Source organism: Uloborus diversus, chromosome 5 (assembly GCF_026930045.1).
Source record: "Uloborus diversus isolate 005 chromosome 5, Udiv.v.3.1, whole genome shotgun sequence".
Lineage (NCBI taxonomy): Eukaryota > Metazoa > Arthropoda > Arachnida > Araneae > Uloboridae > Uloborus > Uloborus diversus.
The window spans coordinates 149,852,433-149,871,525 of record NC_072735.1 but is presented as its reverse complement, the minus strand read 5'-3'; the positions used below and the strand labels follow the sequence as shown (position 1 = coordinate 149,871,525).

General features: G+C 31.9%; 1 protein-coding gene across 1 annotated transcript in view; it reads left to right on the top strand.

Annotated features, from left to right (window-relative positions):
- The window catches only part of LOC129223191 (integrin alpha-PS1-like), a 112,593-nt gene that overhangs the window by 81,563 nt on the left and 11,937 nt on the right, over positions 1-19,093 (top strand). The window contains 22 exon segments of the mRNA XM_054857757.1: positions 560-569; positions 770-847; positions 935-1,040; positions 2,765-2,787; positions 2,789-2,857; positions 3,908-4,050; positions 5,180-5,189; positions 5,191-5,271; positions 5,273-5,286; positions 6,061-6,148; positions 6,150-6,179; positions 6,181-6,222; positions 6,224-6,292; positions 6,667-6,816; positions 6,931-7,013; positions 7,672-7,682; positions 7,685-7,818; positions 9,326-9,406; positions 11,283-11,362; positions 12,268-12,348; positions 12,430-12,526; positions 13,752-13,871. Of these exon segments, the coding sequence (XP_054713732.1) occupies positions 560-569; positions 770-847; positions 935-1,040; positions 2,765-2,787; positions 2,789-2,857; positions 3,908-4,050; positions 5,180-5,189; positions 5,191-5,271; positions 5,273-5,286; positions 6,061-6,148; positions 6,150-6,179; positions 6,181-6,222; positions 6,224-6,292; positions 6,667-6,816; positions 6,931-7,013; positions 7,672-7,682; positions 7,685-7,818; positions 9,326-9,406; positions 11,283-11,362; positions 12,268-12,348; positions 12,430-12,526; positions 13,752-13,871 (1,600 nt within the window).

Sequence of the window (19,093 nt, the reverse complement as noted above, 5' to 3'; positions counted from 1 at the left end):
TGAAAGATTATATTATTTATTCCGAAAACAGTATTGCACACCAAAAATTTTGGAGAACAATTAATAACATTAATTTTGAGATGCTTCAAATAGTATCTTTGAAATTTAGTGCAAAAACATCATTAATAAAACACAACTTTTAAAACTTTTAACACTTCTTCTTCATGAAACAGAGATAAAACACCAGATTTTCTTGAAAAAGACCTTATACGTAAGAAAAAGTTAAATTATTGGCTTGAAATATAATTTTACTTCATGATATCTTACTTTTGATTTTTAAAATCGTTCTCCTGAAAAAATGACGCTTTTTGAAATATGACGTTGCAAAAAGGATGTGAGCAATAAGGTCTTAAAGTTTGACAACATTTTTAAAAAAGAGCCAAATTTAAATACTTGGCCAGAAATCAAAGGCACATGCTATTTCAACCCCGCATGCGGTAGAACATCCCTCTGCAAAGCGTGTGTGAAGTATGTCTTTTATTAATCACCAAAACTCGCTAAATTTGGCAACTTTTCTTAAAATTTTTGTAAACTTTTAGACTTTCTATTTCGATAACAGGGACACAAGGGCAAATAATTTATGCCTTCAGAAACATGTTTTACTATGCCATTTTGATCGCTACTTATTTAAGTACTTTTATTATTACACTATTGTATGCTCCCCTGATAAATTAAATAAAAAACATCAGTTAATTATGAAATTTAGTTGCTACTTTTCTTTTTAAAATGTAACTTATATATTCTTCATCTTTTTTTTTTAGATATTTAGGACCTTGTAGTTGGAGCTCCATTTTATTATTCTAAAAATAAAGGAGGTGCCATATACATTTATATGAATTCTAAAGAGGTAAATTAGTAATTTAATTATTTTTTCAAGCATATCTGCATTGTAGATTTGTTGATTTCTAAGTGCATTTGGTCTGTTCTTTTGAAGGGCTTCAATGAATTAACAGTGCCAATAAAAATCACTGGTAAATCAGAATCAAGGTATGGCTTTGCCATTGAAAATGCGGGAGACTTGAACCAAGATGGATATCCTGGTATGTAATTTTAATAGCTGTTATTTGATTTTTTTTATTGCTCTGTTAACTTTGTTAGTTTTTTACATTTTAATTATGTGCAGTATTAAATACCTTTTGGTATGAAAAATATATCTATTCATTACACATATTTAAAGACAATTACAGTCGGACCTCCATATATCGAACTTCCACATATCGAAATTTTCTATATAACGAAATTCCAGCACGTTTCCATGTTCATAACATAGAAAAATTGTTTCTATATATCGAAAAAATCTCTATATATCAAAATTTTTCTCGAGACATTCGTAGATTTTTTTTTCCACTTTAGATTGTTTGTCTCATGAAAAATGATGGTTAGGGGAGAATATTATGTTCACTAAAGGTTGCTATGAAAGTCATATGGAATCTGGGGCTGAGAGGTGTGTGGATAGGTCGTTGTTCCGTTCTGGAGTTCTTAAATTCCGTCAAGTTCATTTCAAATCTTATCACCAGTAACACTGTAAAATCAGTTTCAAGTTATCCCTCTTGTCTGTTGATTATCATTTTTAGTCTTTTAACTTCAGTAAAATCATTCAGGTTAAGTAGATTGTGGTTTTTTTCTTTTTCTCTCGATCACATTGTCAAAACGAAAATACCCTAATGTTGCGGATCAAGTTGAATTGACGAAAAATGAAGATGTGTGAAGACGCAAAAGTGTAATTTCTGTTAACTATTTAATTCTTAACTTTTAATCTGATGCTCGTATAAATTAGAAATTGGGTTTCATACACGAAAATTAGCTTTAATTTTAATGTTTTAGGAGATTTTTATGATAAAAACAGGATTGTTTCTATGTATCGAAATTTCTATATATCGAATTTTTTTGCGGCAATGTGCTACTTTGATATATGGAGGTCCAACTGTAGTTACTGTTCTAAGTTTTATCCTAAGAACTTATATATTTTAAGTTTGCACAGTAGAAATAAATTTTTTATTGGGAAAAATAGAATTGTGGAGCAAATATGGTTATAAATAGAATAACTTAATACAAATTCCTTCGAAGTAACAGTAGTTTCTAATTTTTATCATCTAATTAGTTTCTTTCAATGTGTTGAAACATAAAAATATATTTTAAATCATAAATATTAGCATTCGGAATTATTTATTCGAACACACGAATATGAGAAACTACAATTTGTAGACTGATTCAAATGTCACTTATAATTCAAACCTCATGATTTTTCTGTGAAAAAAGCTTTAAATATAAAATTTTGCTAGTTCTTAAAATTTTGCACTATTATGTATGTCATTTTTCAATGGGAAGCATTTTTTAAAAGAAGATGAAAAAGTTACATCTGAATCAAATGCATGGAGGCACAAAAACTTTAATCGACAATTTCTCATTTTGAACTCAGCTGCAGATACGACTTTTACGCTTAGCACACCAGTATACATGTACACTGAATTTTAAAAGTTTTTCTTATATCAAATAAAGTTAACCGTTCAAAATGTGACTCTAATTCTCACTGTCACAGTGCTTTTTTAGATAATGAATTATGTGCTTTATTTGAATTTTTTTCATTTAATTACCGTGCCAAATCACTGTTGTTAGAATAAAGCTATTTAAATTGAGGTACTTTTTTTTTTTGCACTTTACTTAAGTATTATAGGAATATGCTACTTGAGTTGTTTATCTCTATTCATTGTAGTTTTTATGATCAAAGTAATCTAATTAAATTGTTTTGAAACATTTTGTTAAGATCTTGCTGTGGGAGCACCTTATGGAAGAAGGTGGTGGAACTGTTTATATTTACTCAGGGTCTGAAAATGGTATTATCTTGACTCCATCACAAGTAAGTTATTGTTAGTTAATGAATATTTTAAAATGTCAAAAACTTAAAATTAAAAAGTTTGCCTCTGATGTTGAAATGCTAAACAATTAGTTCATAACTTTTTGTTTGAATATATGTTTTATATTAATGTAAAAAAATGTCCACTTTGCATTCTAACGCTTGTGTGATTTATGCCTTACTTCTCTTCAGTGGCTTACTCAGGAATTTTTCAAAGGGGGGGGGGGGGGGGGTCCGGATCAAAGATCTACCATTCTCATGTGTCCAACACAAATCTAAATATATTCTTTTGATTTTATCAATTGTCAGGAACAAAAAACATTTAAAAAAAATGAATAATTGCTTAGCAATAGTTAAAGATAAATTTGTTAATAACAAATCCAGCAAGCACAAGAATGAATGTATTTACTTTTCTCATAATTAAAATTAAAAACAGCAAAGCAAAATCATCATCATCATAGACCAATTTATGTTCACATGCAGTTCGGTGTTTGAAGAGAAAGAAAGAGAAACAATAAGTTTTAATTTTTCATTCATTAAATTTAAAATTATTGTTACCTTTTCTTGGAATTATTTAACAAGCAGCATAAACAGGATTATAGTTGATCCAAAAAGCTTGAGGGCGGTGGGAGGGATCCAGACCCTTGCTTCTCTACTGCGTCTCTTAAATAAATGAATTTAAGCAAAGTTTTGGTCATGATTGTGTAATCATGATTATTAACTCAGTATTGGACCTTTAAAATAAATAAATAAATAAAGAAAGAAAAAAATGCTGAGCACTGACCACTTGGTGATTAAAAAAATTGTTTCAGTGAACACAATCCAAGGTTTGAACTTAGGACACGTTTTACTCAAAAGTTTAAAGTCTGCTTACTTCCATTTGCTTCTCACCTTTTCATTTATATTCACCTTTTTATAATTTCTTTAACACATCAAAAACAATTAAAAAAAATAGACGTAGAAATAAAAATGTAACATTGTAAAATGTTTTTAATTCTCTTTATTTTATGAAAACCCATTCCAACTAACTTATGTACTTTTTTCGGGTTAAAGATTGTTCAAGCTCAAGACATTCCGAAATCTGGTGGTCTGCAAACTTTTGGTTATTCACTTGATGGTCGAATTGATATTGATGAAAATGGATACCCCGATTTGTTTGTAGGAGCATATGAAAGTGACACTGTTGTGGTATTAAGGTTTGTACTTTTTCTAAAAATTTGGTTTCATAGATATTTGGTTTTCATTAATTTTGATTTCCTATGATCATGTTTTAAATAAAAAACACTATTCAATTGTTTTTTTATTTTGATTTTTTGTTTTGCACTGTCAACCTAAAATTGAAGTGTAGTGTCATTTCATAGTATTTGGCTGTGAAATGTTCCATTCATAACTCTAAATGTTGAATCATTTATATTTTTTTTCACTTTCAAAATGCAGGTAACAAAGCTTTTTATCATTTTCCACTCTCATTTATTTTTACAGTAAGGAAAAAAAAAGTAAATATTTTGAGATTTAGTATTACATACGGACATACGGGACATTGCAGAGCCAAATACTGTATTACTTTTTATGTTTTAAGTGTTTTTGAATGTCTGATTAATGTATCAGCTTCGATTTTTATTTCCTTAAATTATCATAATGATTGGCGAATATATGCATGTCTATTTTTAATGAGTCTCAATGAAACTACCTGTGGAATTTCTTTTTTTTTTTTAAAGATTGCAATTGATTTATGGATGCATTGAACTTGTTTTCATTGTTTTAAGCTTGAAGCAATAATGAACCAAAAAGGAGAGTTATATATTTTAAAATGGTTAAAGGTAAAAATTTGCGATAAAAGTTTTATCGTAAACCAGTCATTAAGATATTGTTCATTTAAATTGTTAATAAATCGATTACCTCCTACTAAATAATCTTGCTAGTTTATTATTTATGCACAAGTAGACTAAGGGGGGGGGGGGAGTTTTACTTTAACTTTAGTGAACAATTTTTATTTTCCTGTGCTACTGAATTTTAATTTGCTGAATTTGAATCACTCTTGATCTAGTGTTTGAGTTGTGCATGTTGAAAATCTATATATTAACTAATGTACAGATACAGATGTATTAACTATGAGATTGTTGAATGTCTTTAATGTCTGTCATGAAGAGAAAGTTAAAACTCCCAACCTGTGGTGAAAGTAAAAGGGTTCTAGATATAAATGGAAGTTTTCTTTGTGAAATTCATGTCAGATATAATAAACTTATTCTCGTGTGAACCTTTTCCCTAATTTTTTACAGGAATATATATTACAAATCCTTTTCAGTTGCTTAATCTTTTTTACAGGTCACGTCCGAGTGTTGGATATTGTAACATCAGTTACGGGTCAGCTTTCAAACATAGATCCAGATAAACTAGGATGTGAAGATGACAAAAGTTTTTCCCATGGTTTGGTGAGTGCTTTTTCATCCAAATATTAGTTATTTTTTCTTCATTTTTACTCACTATGGGGGTAAATTAGAAAAATTTGTTGATGTTTTAAATTCCTGTGCTGTTTTGTCTAACAGTGAAAGATATTGAAAATTAAAAACTACAACTCAATGGTAAATTAAAACAAAAGTCGTTTTACCCAGATTATTTCTGATCCACCCAAATTCCATTAAAAAACCACCATTTTGATTTATTTGTACCAGGTCTTGACTAAGTCTTTTTTTTTCTGGTACTTTTCATTTGTTTATTGCTCAATTCATTTGCATGGATGTGACATTTTAACACATACTTTTGCAATTTCTTCACTCGAAATATTCTACTTTGACCCCACTTTCCGGTAGTGATCCCCTTCAACATCAGAAGCTGTATTCGTGCTTGATTTAGGTGAGAGTGTAGAATAGGGGTGGTGCTTGGTGATTTGTTTACTTACTACCCTGGAGAAAGTAGATATTGTTAATGTCAATAGCAATAAATCCATTATACGGCCCAATGTACATTCTAGCCCCTGTTTTGAAACTAATCTTACCAGGAAACCGCACCAACTATGTTATAACAATAACAACAACAAAAAAAAAAGAGTTGTCTCTTTCCATTATGGGAGTATAAGGGCTTAAAGTCTATCAAAATTGAAAGAAAAGTCACCAGACTTAAAGCCTTGGCAATAAATAGAAGGTATCATGTTAATCAATTGTTAAGTAAATTAAAAATTAACATATATATACTTTGTTTTTCAATAGCTTTTCCTTTGAAGCCTGTTTTCAATTTAACACCCCATCATCATCTTCTGGAGCTTTGAAACTACAGTACAAAATTGAGGCTGAAACGGTTTACTGGAAGAAAGTACTACAGAGTTCGCTTTTAAATCTTCACTTGAGTCTGATACCCCTAATATTGTGGAAAAAGCAAATAGATATGAAAGAATCTTCTGGAAACAAAAGACAATGCTCAAAAGAAGTTGTTTATTTGAAAGTAAGTAAAGTAAAAATTTTTAAAAATTGGGTGATCGTTATTATTATAATTTCAAAAACAAGTTGTTTGTGGTAAATTTGCTTCACTATATAGTAAAAGCTCCTTGAAATTGTTTTATCATAATAGAAGCAGTTTAACTGACTGCAACTTTCAATATTTTTTTCAAATTATTAAGTTTTTTATTTAATTAATTATTTATTTTTTTACATGGTTTTGTTTAAAACCATCTTTTGTTTATTTTTATATTTATCTCGGTGAAATATGTAGTATCAGTTATATTGTGAAACACCGTGGTGCTAGAATATTTGTAATATTAGTTGTTTTATGATTTGAAGCTATAAAATGTTATCATTGTCATATTTATGTCTTATTAGGAAAAAAGTGATATTCAAAATCCAGTGCAGTTTAAACTTACATATTCGTTGATTCAAAAAAATCCCTCTCCACCAATACCCGGAAGTGCATTACCTGATGTAAATAAATATCCGATACTGAATCAACAAGAAGCATCCAAGATTTTTGAGGTAAAAAAGGTTTCATCAGAACTGTATAATTACTCTTTAAAGACATAACTATTAACTTAACCTTTCAGTTTGATTAAACTATTTCTAATATTCACAAATGTTTAACTTTGACAGGCCAAATTCTTGAAAGATTGCGGTGGTGACAATGATATTTGTGAGAGTGAGTTGGATGTGATTGTAGATACGGATTTGAAAAGGTAGGTATTAAATAACTACATTTTAGTTTAAGGCAGTACAGTAAGTTCCTGATGATCCGCGGAATACAGTGGCAGGGTAACCAGCGGACGAGCGAAAAACTGTGAATAATGCAAATAGTTAGTAAAAAAACGATACTGCTATATACAATAGCTAAAAAGTATGAGTAACACTCCCACATACATTTCAATTTTAGCTAGAAACATTGTTACATTGCATCTACTAACATTAAATGTAAAAAATTTACATATCGTCGCTTCAGAGCAACAGTAAGATATCTTAGTGTTATTTCTGGGATTAGATATCTTATTGTTGCTCTACGGTGACAATATGTAAAAACTAAAAACAAACAATAGCACAGTTCTAGATTTAAAAAAACATTTAATGACCTAAAAAAGGAGCAAAAATGAAAAGACCTGTGGATAATTCAACCCTTTGATAATTGGGAGTTTAGTGTAATTTGTTTTGTTATTTCAAGTGTTTTTTAAATGAATACATTTTAAACTATGTTCTGCTTTTATCTTTTTGTACTCATAAGTAATATTTTTTGCAGTATCTGAATAAGGTGAAGTGAATCTAAACTGAAATAATGCTTTCCTTTTTTAATTCCTTATGATCGCTTTTCATGCCTTTTTATATGTTTTTATATTTACTTTCTAGAGATGATCAAGGATGCTTGTTTTGTTCATGGGAGTGAAGCATTTAACATTATCAGTTAAAATTATGAATTCCAGAGAACCTGCTTATGATGCCATGCTATACGTATATCACCCAGCAAGCATTAGTTTTGTTGGTAGAAAAATTGTGGTAAGTTTTTTAATGATATCTTCTTCTTTAAAACCAATTAATGATTTTTTTTTTTTTTTGTTTTTTTTTTAGTAATTTTAATCATTGATTGCAATTACCCATTTATTCCTGCCCTAAAAAATTCCTTTAATCTAAACAAGGAAAAACACTTAATGACAGGTTTTAAGCCGGTTAGGTCAAAGACCGGACAGGTGAAAAGGTTTTCTAAAGGTAAGGACTTAATGACTGTTTAATGACAGCCTATTTTCTGGCTTTTGTTGTTGGTGAGAAATTAGATTGCAGGATGCTTCTTCTAGTATAGTTCTAACATTCTATCTTGCTTATGTGTTCCTTTAAGCTCCTATCCATCAATTTTTCTGTTGAGTTTTAGAATCTGTATACCAGTGGTACCCCTTTTCCCAAAGAGCAATACTGGTGCACACTTCAAACTACTATTCCCCTAAGAAAGAAATCCCCCAAAGAGAAAAATACTCCTAAAAACACTCCTCGAAAATTTTTCATTTTGCATTGTTTGCCATTATTACCCCCCCCCCCCCCGTGTATGCAACCCAAATAAAGTAATTTATTCAAAATTTGGTTTGATTGTTCTATCTTTGCTTATTGCCTCTACTGTTTTTTCTGAAGGAGTTTTCCACTTACTTTTGTATTACACTATATCCAAACAACCATAAATGTTTTAAACATTGAATATTATTAAGTATGCATTAAAATTTTTAGCTGTGGGAAAAAAGATAATTTGACCTACTGTTTTTTAAACTCAAAATCATGAAGCTCCATTACTTGGGATCAGATTTATAAAAATGAAGTTGGTTTCCACTACACTACAGTACATCTTTCCTGTATGTTATTTTTTGACTATTTCTGTTTGTGAAATTCCATGTCACAAAGTACTAAACATACTTATTGGTGGTGCTTCTTGACAATATTTTATTCAAGTTATTACATTGTGTGCTTAAGAATAAATAAGCAGCATTTGAAAAACATTGCAAAATGCAATTTATTATCAAACAAAAAGCTAATGATGATATAAGTGATAAAATCAAGGTTATTTAAGTACAAAGTTTCAAAATTATTGAGAAAACGTGTTTTTTGTTCACATGGAACCCTTTTTGCACTTCAACAAAGTTTTTTTTAAATTCAGAATATGAATGTTTTAATATTCGATGTCTTGGGTGCCCATACCCCAAGAGTGATAGAGTGCCCCTCTGAAATGCTGCACAGCACCCTGCTGAACCCTAAAAAAAGACACTGAAACTCCTTAAAACAACCCCTCAAAAATTTCTATGGCACAATTTGCACCATGACCTTTACTTCTGGGCCCATCTGAATAAATTGATTTGTTGTGAGAGGTATCGTGAAAGCAATATATTATAAAAAGAACTTGTAACTAATGTCATTCATCTGCAAATGTCAATGAGACATAATTATTTCTTAAATATATTTGTTGCATTTTTAATTGTATTTGTTTTTGCACTTGTAAAGCTCAACATCTTTCTTTTATTTTCAGAAAGGAGATCAAATTGAGTGTGTACCATTTAATTCAACACTAGTCACATGTGAGCTTGGAAATCCTTTAAAAGCTTCTGAGGTAATGTTATTTTATGCAGAAAACTTCCTAGTTCCAGTTTTGCGTAGGAATATGTATTTCCTATAAAATACGGTAGCAATTTTTCATTAAGTTTTGGAATTTTAATTTGTTTGGCTGTTTTTCTTCTTTTTTTTCAAATAACAATTTTGAATGAAATATAAAAATAGTTCAACTGCAAGTTTTTTCGTTGTGTTCTACTGACAGCTGTGATTATGACATGATTTTCTCAGAGTACATTTTCATGTGTATTTCATACACATTCTACCATTTCCATTTTAGGGGGAGGTCATGCAAAAAAAAAAAAAATGCAGGGTTTTGGGTACGAAAAATTACTGAAACTGCTTTGGTGTCAATAAAAAGCACTAAATCTACCAGGAATAAGGCACAGGGCCTGATTACCGCACAGGCCAACTAGGCCTGGAACCCCAAATTACTTGAGGAATTATGCATAGCATTATAACTGTACAAATAATACATGTATTTTTAAAATAATAGAAAATGAATGACTTGTTAATAGGAAAAAAAAACTTCTTTAGAGGAGAATTTTTATTCATTCTGCCAGCAGTGAATTTAAACTGTCAAAATTATGAGGGGGTCCCGAAGGAGATTCATAAATGCACACGATAAATGATACTTAGTTCTGTGATAGACAAAGAGAAGCCAAAAATGCATTCCGCTGAGCCTCAAACTTATAAATCAGCCACTGTATTTCGCTATCGAGTCTTCAGAGAGTCTCCAAATTATTGTGGGCCTAGGGCCTCAATTTTAGTTAGTCGGGCGCTGATAAGGCACCTAGTTCTTCATAAATGTTACCAATTAATTTCATAAGCAATGAAAGGAAGTAATATTTCAAACATTTACTTCTAAAAATAGTTATTGAATCAAAAAGATTGCTGCAACTGTTTACATGTTTTACAAAGTATTTAAGCACAATGTGGATGGATAATATTGTTAATGCTTTTGGTGGTGGAGGGGAGGGGGGGGGGCACGACTCTCATGACCCTCCCCTTGTATCCACACCTGTTTGTACCTGTGCCTAATTATTTTATCATATAGCTGCTTTCACTGAAAAAAGTGTCCTTCTTAACTACAATTCCTAAGCACAGTGGCAGATTTCTTAGACCCATCTCAATGTTCTTTTGGGGACCCCTTTGTCTGTCACAAAACTGGATAAAACATTTATCATGTGCATTTTTCAATTCCCTATGACTATGTGGGCTCATCACAATGGGGTTGTTTCCAAAATTTTAAAAGTATTTTTTTCTGAAAGATATGCTTAAAAACATAGAATCTAACTATTTTTTTAAATAATTTGTTTAAGTTTGATAGTTTTAAAAAAATACTTAAATCGGTGCACTTTCATCGTGTATATTTCTTGCTGATGACACCACAAATGATGAAAGCCATTCTGTGTTACCATTTACAGTGCAAAATATTTAATTCGCATCTTTACTTACGTGTATTGGCAACGATATGGTTGACAGCAAGCGAGAGCGCAGTCTTTAATTTGCTTCTTAATTATCATTACAAAAGTAGTACTTTTGACTGAAGGAAACCACCCCATTCATTGCAATGTGGTACATCTGCCACTGCCTGAGCATGCATCTTTCATTAAAAGTTTCCTAACTAAGTTGGTTTTCGTAAGCTTAGAGTTAGCATAAATGTAACTCATTTAAAATTTACAGTGTTATTAGTACTTTTGATGGGTCTTGTATTATTATTTTTCTTTTTTTTTAAGCATGATTATTTTATTAACTTTGATCACATTAAAACAAAAAATAAAATGAAGTAAAGGGATAGGAATGATTTCAAAATTTGATATATGATTATTTTGCAGTAAAACGTTTTCACTGTATGTTCTTGAATCCCTCTGTAGGTGGAATTGCTAATAAGGTTCAATCCGAAAGATGTTGCTGCTGATGAAAGGTTCATAAGCCTAACAGTTAAAGCTAATACGTAAGTATGATACCTTCTGTTAGAATGTTTTCCAATGTCACACCCTTAAGTTTCATGAAGCCTAGTTCAATATTTTTGCAAGATCTATTATTTATTACGGTGCTTGAATCCAGTAGTTGTGTTTATTTTTTGAATATTATAATAAAAACGGGGGTGTTTGTGATCCAAAATTTCCGAAAAGTTTGGGTTGCCATTTCCAAAAATTTTGGGCTGACAACACATTCTGAAACTGAAAAAATATTTAAAAAAAAGAATAACCTTTTAAAATGTCTTTTTTTATGATTTTTGTGTGCATATTTGAAGAGTTTTTTTTTTTTTTGGGGGGGGGGAGCTTCCTCATAGTTTCCAAAATTTCACCCTGTCTTCAGAAAATTTTACTTGAGCCCACTATCGCCCCTGAATAAAAAATGATAATGAGATTTTGTTTTAATTGTTATAAAAGTAATAAATGATATTAGTTTTGTTTTGATTATTATTAAACTAGATATTTGCTCTCAAAATAATGTGGAAAAGACAGTGTATGTTTGTTAGGGTTTTCTAGCATTCTGTGTCTGTGTTGGATTCAGTGTTTTGACCAAACAGGTTCCCTTTTCAACCACTATTGTTTTGAAAAAACAATGTTTGTTACAATACATTTGATTTATAACATTATTTATGTTCTTAATTATATAATTAATAGTGCTAATGAGTTTCTGTTTTGCTTGAATTTAATTTTAATATTGACTGTTTTAAGAAATGCAAAAATAAAATTTGGGTTCCAGAACTTGTGCATTGTTTGCGATTTTCTGTTTTGAAAAACGATTGAAAAATGCATAGTTGTTGGACAAAAATCATAATGAAATTGGGATTAGATCATTTTAAGTGCATTATAAGTTTTGTCTAATGTTTTCCATATTTTTTTACAGAACAAGCAAAGAAGAGAAATCTCGAGAGGATGTTGTTATTACTGCTGGCGTGGTCAAAGTTGCAGAATTAGAAATAAGAGGGTATGAATTTTTTCATTCATTGTAAAATAGTTGAAAAAGTATGTTATTGCTTGGGATTAACTGAATGTTTCATGTTTGTAGTGCATCACATCCTGAGCAGGCGTTTTATGGTGGAGATGCTAGTCGCGTTCCTGTGTATATTGATGATATTGGAAATGAAATTGTTCATATATATGAGGTAAATTAATATTTTAAAAATAGTAATTGTACTTTAAAATTGCAAAGCATTTTTAATTTATTTCATTTTTGTGCCTATTAATTGTCTTCATTGTGAAACTGATTGGTATCTAGAGTGATTATTTATTATTTTATACTATTTATATTATAGATTTTTATTATTTTTCTTTTGAGGAATGAGTCTTTAATTATCAATGTGGAGGATCACTCTTGTTCAGAACTTATTCTTAACACAGGTTTATAGTTTATCATCTGTGTAAATAAACCAGAGAATGAACATGTGTGTGTGTGTGTTCCCTATACAAATCTACAGTTTACGTCGGATCTCGACCATGTGTTGTAGGGAGGCACTTGGGCACCCAAGGAGGAATGTAGGGGGTTTTCAAATGCCAAAAAAGTACCTAACTGTTCGTATTTCAGTCTCAGGACCCGAAAATGGTTTTAAATGACTCTTTCTGCCAGAAATAATTATCAGATTTTCTTGATTCAAGTCCCATTTGAAAGCCCGCAAAAAATACCACTAATGTTGATTTTCTTCCTTCGAATTTAAGAAAAAACCAAGGCTGTAAAACCACCGGGAAGAAAGTTAGAAGCATTTTTAAGCCTTATGGAACAGCAAAATCAAATCAAAAATTTATCGTTTGCCAACGACCTTAATTTAAATTAGCATGAATAATCGCATTCAGAAGAAAGATCTGTTGCCATTTTTGTTCCCTACTATGAATAAAAAAAATCCCTTTTTTTTGCTTTGAGGTAAAATTTTCTCTTTTTGCTTATTCTGTGGCCATTTATCTTCTTCTTTTTTTTTTTTTGTACTGCCAGCAGAAAATAACCAAGGATTTTAGTTGTATTAAAAGATGGTTGCCTTTAATTTATTCGGAACATTTAGATTTACTGTTAAAAAACTTTAAGAGCAATTTTTTTGTACGGGAAATCTTACCTTATTTTCCCCCCTATTATTTAAGCCTGATCGTTGAACATGCGACACTTGACCTAACTTTTATTTTCGAGGTACACCATGTAAAGCCAGGCGAGGCAGCTAGTTCATATCATAAGATAATGAATTCTGATTCCTTGATGAAAAAGTATATATTTTAATTTTTAAGAGTTGACAGCTGAGAGATGTTCTACCCAAGGGTTAGATAATGATATTAATATTTATTTTCAAATGTAAAACTATTTGTCAATACAGTAATTTGAGACAATCTATTTTTTTTTACCCTTAGATTATTAACCATGGACCCTGGTTAGCAACAGGTGTAGAGATGATTGTGTCTTGGCCTTTCCAAGCTGCTGATACAAATGGAAATGGAAACTGGCTATTATACATTGTTGAAAACCCTGAGGTAAGATAATTATAAAACGCTAATTTTCTGTCGTTTAACTTCTACTTTTGAGCTTTCAAAAGGAAAGTAGAATTAATTATTGAATTTTTTCTCCCTTAATGATATTCTATTCAGAGTTAAAAAAAAATATTTTTGAGCTTTATAATATTGCATCTGCTTATTTTTTAATGGTATCAGTTCTCCAGCATAAATACCGTGCTTGTAACGTCTAATTTTTTTCTTTTGAGTGTGTGCACTAAGACTTATTAACATTATACACTACAGGCCTCTGGGGAGGGGACCTACAGATTTTGTTGCAGGGGGGCCCAAAACTTATATCTTTGCGCCCGGTGGGTTGGGGTAATGAACTGCATTTTAAATTAAATTTATTTATTTCAAACACATTATTTTAATTATTTACCTATCTTATTACTGTGCAAGAAAAACTTCTTTTTAAAAGTAAATATTACATTTTTCTATTTCTTAGTAAAACTGAAAACCAGGTCATGGGTTTTAGAAAAGGTGGAGCAGAATTTAGATAGTTTTTGCTCCATTCAACCCCCTCTGTTGTCTTCGAGGCTTAGCGAACCGATAGTTCAACTAATAACAGGAAATATCCAACGTTGTTTAGCACAAATAAACAGATTACCGAAGGTTTCAAGGAACACCTTTTTCAATTGAAAGGTGTGTGCTTCTAGCTGTAAAGACATCCAGTAAAAGCAATGAAAATGGACAGCAGACTGCTTAAGTATTAAAATAAGCAATTAAAAAAGCAAAACAAGACAAAATGGAACTCAAAGTCAAGATTTATTGCATGATTCACTCTCAGAAAAAAACTTTAAGCAACAAATTTCAGTAAAAAGACCAATAAAATACATTTTGCTGTCAAAACGAAACTGCTTATTGATAAATTAACAATAAATTTATGTCCGAAAAAATTTGAATCAACTTCCACATTTAGCGAAAGGAAGAATAAATATTATTCAGGAAAACAGAAAGAAGTTGGAAAACAACTAAAAGTTAAACAAGTACAAAATAAAACATGAAACGGAAACGTAAAGACAGAAAAAAGTACCAAAGACGCAGTAACCACTAGGCTCGACCGATGGCATTTTTTGGCCGATGAGCCGATGCCGATTGTTCAAAGATGGCCGATGGCCGATTGCCGATGGTTTTCCTCCAAATGGCCGATTGCCGATGACCGATGGCCGATGCCGTTGGCCGATGAAAAAAAAAAAAATCTAACGGAAATAAAGTGATAAGATTGCCAGGGATTTAAAGGATCATTTATTCATTTCACTTTACTTCCTTTCTACGAATAAGGACTTCTAATCAAAAAAAGAAACAAATCAAATTTCGACCTAATTTCTATTTTACGATCACCCAATTTAAACTTTACTAGTTTTTTCGGCACATCTGTACACGCATATGTACCAAAGAACGTATAGATGACCAAAATATTCATTTTGAACACCTCCTCAGTTAATTATCGCAAGTTCTCTTGTGATGTCTTTATACGCGTAAACTGCGTCACTCAGAAACGTTATGAAATAGTAAGTTGAAAACTCATACGTACGTAGTATTTTCTAAAAGTTCGAGGACAAGCAGTATAAAACCTTACCCTGAGTAGTTCACATTACCGAAGCACATCTATCTACAAAATAATCACCTTGAACGACTATGCACTTCTGCCAACGTTCGTATAGCTTTTAGAAGCACTCCTGGCAGCCATTTTTCGCAACCTCCTGTAAAGCCTCTTGCGCTGCTGCTTTAACTTCATCGTGGGGAAGAAAGCGACTTTCATGTTGAGGATGCACGGTTTGATTGATCAATGCTCTGATACGACTAACAAATAACATAATGTTTCGTCGGACTTAGCTCCGTGTGACTCTAACTGTTCCCAGCAAAAAAGCATTTGCATGGACGCCGCTTTCTTCCGTCAAGAAAAGATAAAGCTGCATCATAGTAGGTTGCGAAAAAAGGCTTCCAGGAGTGTTCCCAAAACTTATATGAACACTGGCAGAAGTACATAGTCCCTCAAGGTGACCCTTTGAAGGTGGATGTGCTTCGGTAATGTGAACTATTCTGGGTAAAGTTTTATGCAGCTTGTCCCCGAAATTTTGAATCGTACTACGTACAATCCATATAGGATGTAGTTATGCTTTTCTTTTTTGACTGTTGTATGATGATAGAGAAAAAACAACAGCCAAAAAATAAAAAAGAAAAGAAAAAAAAAGGAAGAAAAACAAAGACACTGTTTAATAACCAACTGATTTTTTTTTAATTAAACATATAATTAAGATTTCAGCAATATTGTAATAATGTATGGATTATGTACACTATACATAGTTAAAAAATCTTTAAATTATGTTGTTTAATCATTCAAAAAAATTTAGGAGTATAATTATGAAACCGTCAACAAATTACGCAGTTAAAGTTTAAAGATTGCACGTAGACATTTTTAGTCATGAAATTTTAAACAAAAAAGGTAACAGATCAATATTAAATCGTAATAGGAATATTTTTATGCTTATTTAAAAAATTATGAATTAAAAAATTTGCATTTTTCATAAAAGCTATATCAGTGACATAAATTTAAAAAAAAAAGCCATGAAAAGAGTGAGGTTCTTAAAACGCAGCTACAATAAACAAACTCGATATTTACTCCAAGTTAATAATAACTGAACATATATACTACTTGATCTGATGTTTGCACAAATAATATTGAACAATTTGATTGTTTAAAATCTTTTATGAAGTACTACAAATAAGTTCAAATTAAATTTTTCAATTTAACAATAATTTGCTGAAATTTAAATAATTGCTTAATAAAAAATCCTTGAAACTTTTCTATAACATATTATTAAAAATATGATGAAAACAAAAATAACTCGTCATTGATTTTATAAAAATACATGAAAATAGTTACTTACAATACAAAAAATCGATCGCTATAAATGATGCAAAAAAGATGGCGCATTACGAAATAAAGATGAAACAAGAATGAGAAATATGTAAAATGACATTTCTTGAGCTTTCGAAGAACAAGTTCAAAAGTCTCTTTGATTTCCGAAATATGTCACCATTCAAAACGTCTTTAATCAATCTCTTACATTAATGCTTTACATTCTTCCTAAACAATAGATTACGTTTGAAAAAAAAATCTCTAATTTTATGAATGGTGTTAGTTTTAAACAACTCGGAAATGTAACTAGAGAAAATGCCTGTATGAGAAATACAAGCAGGAGGAGGGGGCATGCAAGTGTTCTAAAAATTACCGTCGATTCAACGGGAATCTAACAAAATGACACAAAAATTGGCTTCGCCATCTCATATTTGTTTCCATAGTCCCCAATTCGGCAATATACACTGTAACAAAAAAAAAAAATCTCGACGCATCAAGAAGCAATCATCCGATTGATTTGAAATTTCGTATGCATGACTGTTTTGACCAGATGTGCAAATGATTAAAATTTGGTGTCTTATGAAAGGATAGTTTGATCTCCAGCGCATCCAGAAGATGCATATAAAGAGCAATTCTTCAATAGTTGTTAAAACTTTTGGTTTGATTGCGATTATATTACCTTTCATCAACTGAAAAATGTCTCGCCGCATGGTTCGTGCTCATTACGAGCAACTGTCAGAGTTGAAACGAGGTCATAACATTGGCTTGAAAGAGGCCGGTTGGTCAAATCGGAGAATCGCTCGTCATTTGAGTCGAAGCGATGCGGCGATTCGAAGATGCTGGCATGGATAGGTGGAAAATGGCAGAATTCAGCGTCAGGATGTTAGTGGTCGATAGGATCACAACAGATCATGATGACAGAGGGATTGTCCGATCAGCTGTCACAGCGCTTTCTTCAGCTCTATGAACATCAGACATTCAACCCAAACACCAGTGTCCATCATGACCATTTACAGACGGTTGGGACAACGAAATCTACGCTCGCGCCGACTGTTACGCCACCTGTCACTGACGCCTGCACACTGCCGAGCCAGATTACAGTGGTGCATGGCTCGATCAGGTTAGAATGGTGCTGACTGGGGATGTCTATAGTCTTTAGCGATGAATCCCGCTTCCAACTATGTCATGACGATCATCGAAGACGTGTTTGGAGACACCCAGGGCAGAGGAGGGATCCTGGTTTCACTTTTGCACGCCACACTGGCCCTCAACAAGGCATTATGGTCGTGGGTGATATTTCCTTTGATAACTGGACCCCTTCGGTCGTAATTAGAGGTACACTTACTGCACAGTGGTACGTCAACCACATCCTAAGACCTGTTTTGTTGCCGTTCCTTTTGCAGTACCCTCGGCTGGTTTTCAGCAGGACAATGCCTGATTAACCTTACGGCACATGTTGCTATGAACTGTCTGCAAGCTTGTCAAACTCTTCCGTGTCCTGACAGGTTGTCAGATCTCTCTCCCATCGAGCATGTCTGGGATATGATGGGATGAAATATTGATAACCTCGTCCGGCAATTGGTGCGAATTTATCCGGAAATACCGCAGGACAACCTCCGGGAGCTTTATTGGTGTTTCCCACGTCGTGCTTCAGCTTGTATCTAGGCTAGAGGCGGGTCAATACCTTATTGAACTTGTTACTGTAACTCTGACATAAATTATTCAATTGTTCTAAGAATTGAATCATTAACTATTCTGTGCATTGTCTTCCTATCACCAATTTTCGTCTCAATCGGATCACTCCTTCTTGGTGCGTCGATTTTTTTGTTATAGAGTGTATCATTAAATGGTCGTCAGTCTGAGACACTATATTAGTTTTGTATTGAAATAAGTAATTAATAGCCACAAAAAATGAGTAAATAGGCTTTTTAGAACATCCGATCGAAAACAAAAAGGGAAGTGCACAACTGGAACGTACGCACACCCCACATGCTAAATTTTAATTTTTTACAGCTTACCATTTTTGAGTTATGACTTATGAGAGATACATACGTACATCCAGCCTCAAGAAAAAACGCAATAATTAACTTGTTTGGTACCTGAATGCAGTATTAAAAACTCTTTCAGGGGTGACTAAAATAGAAATTCATACTGAAGTTTAAGTAAACAATTTTTTATGAAAACAATAACTCCATTTACTTTGCATTAAAAAGTAAATCAGCAAAAGGTCTTTTTTTCCAAAAACATCGGCCAATTCCATCGGTTTTTCGATGTTTTTAAGGCCGATGGGCCGATGTTGATGCCGATGGTTAAATTATTGAACCATCGGCGCCGATGC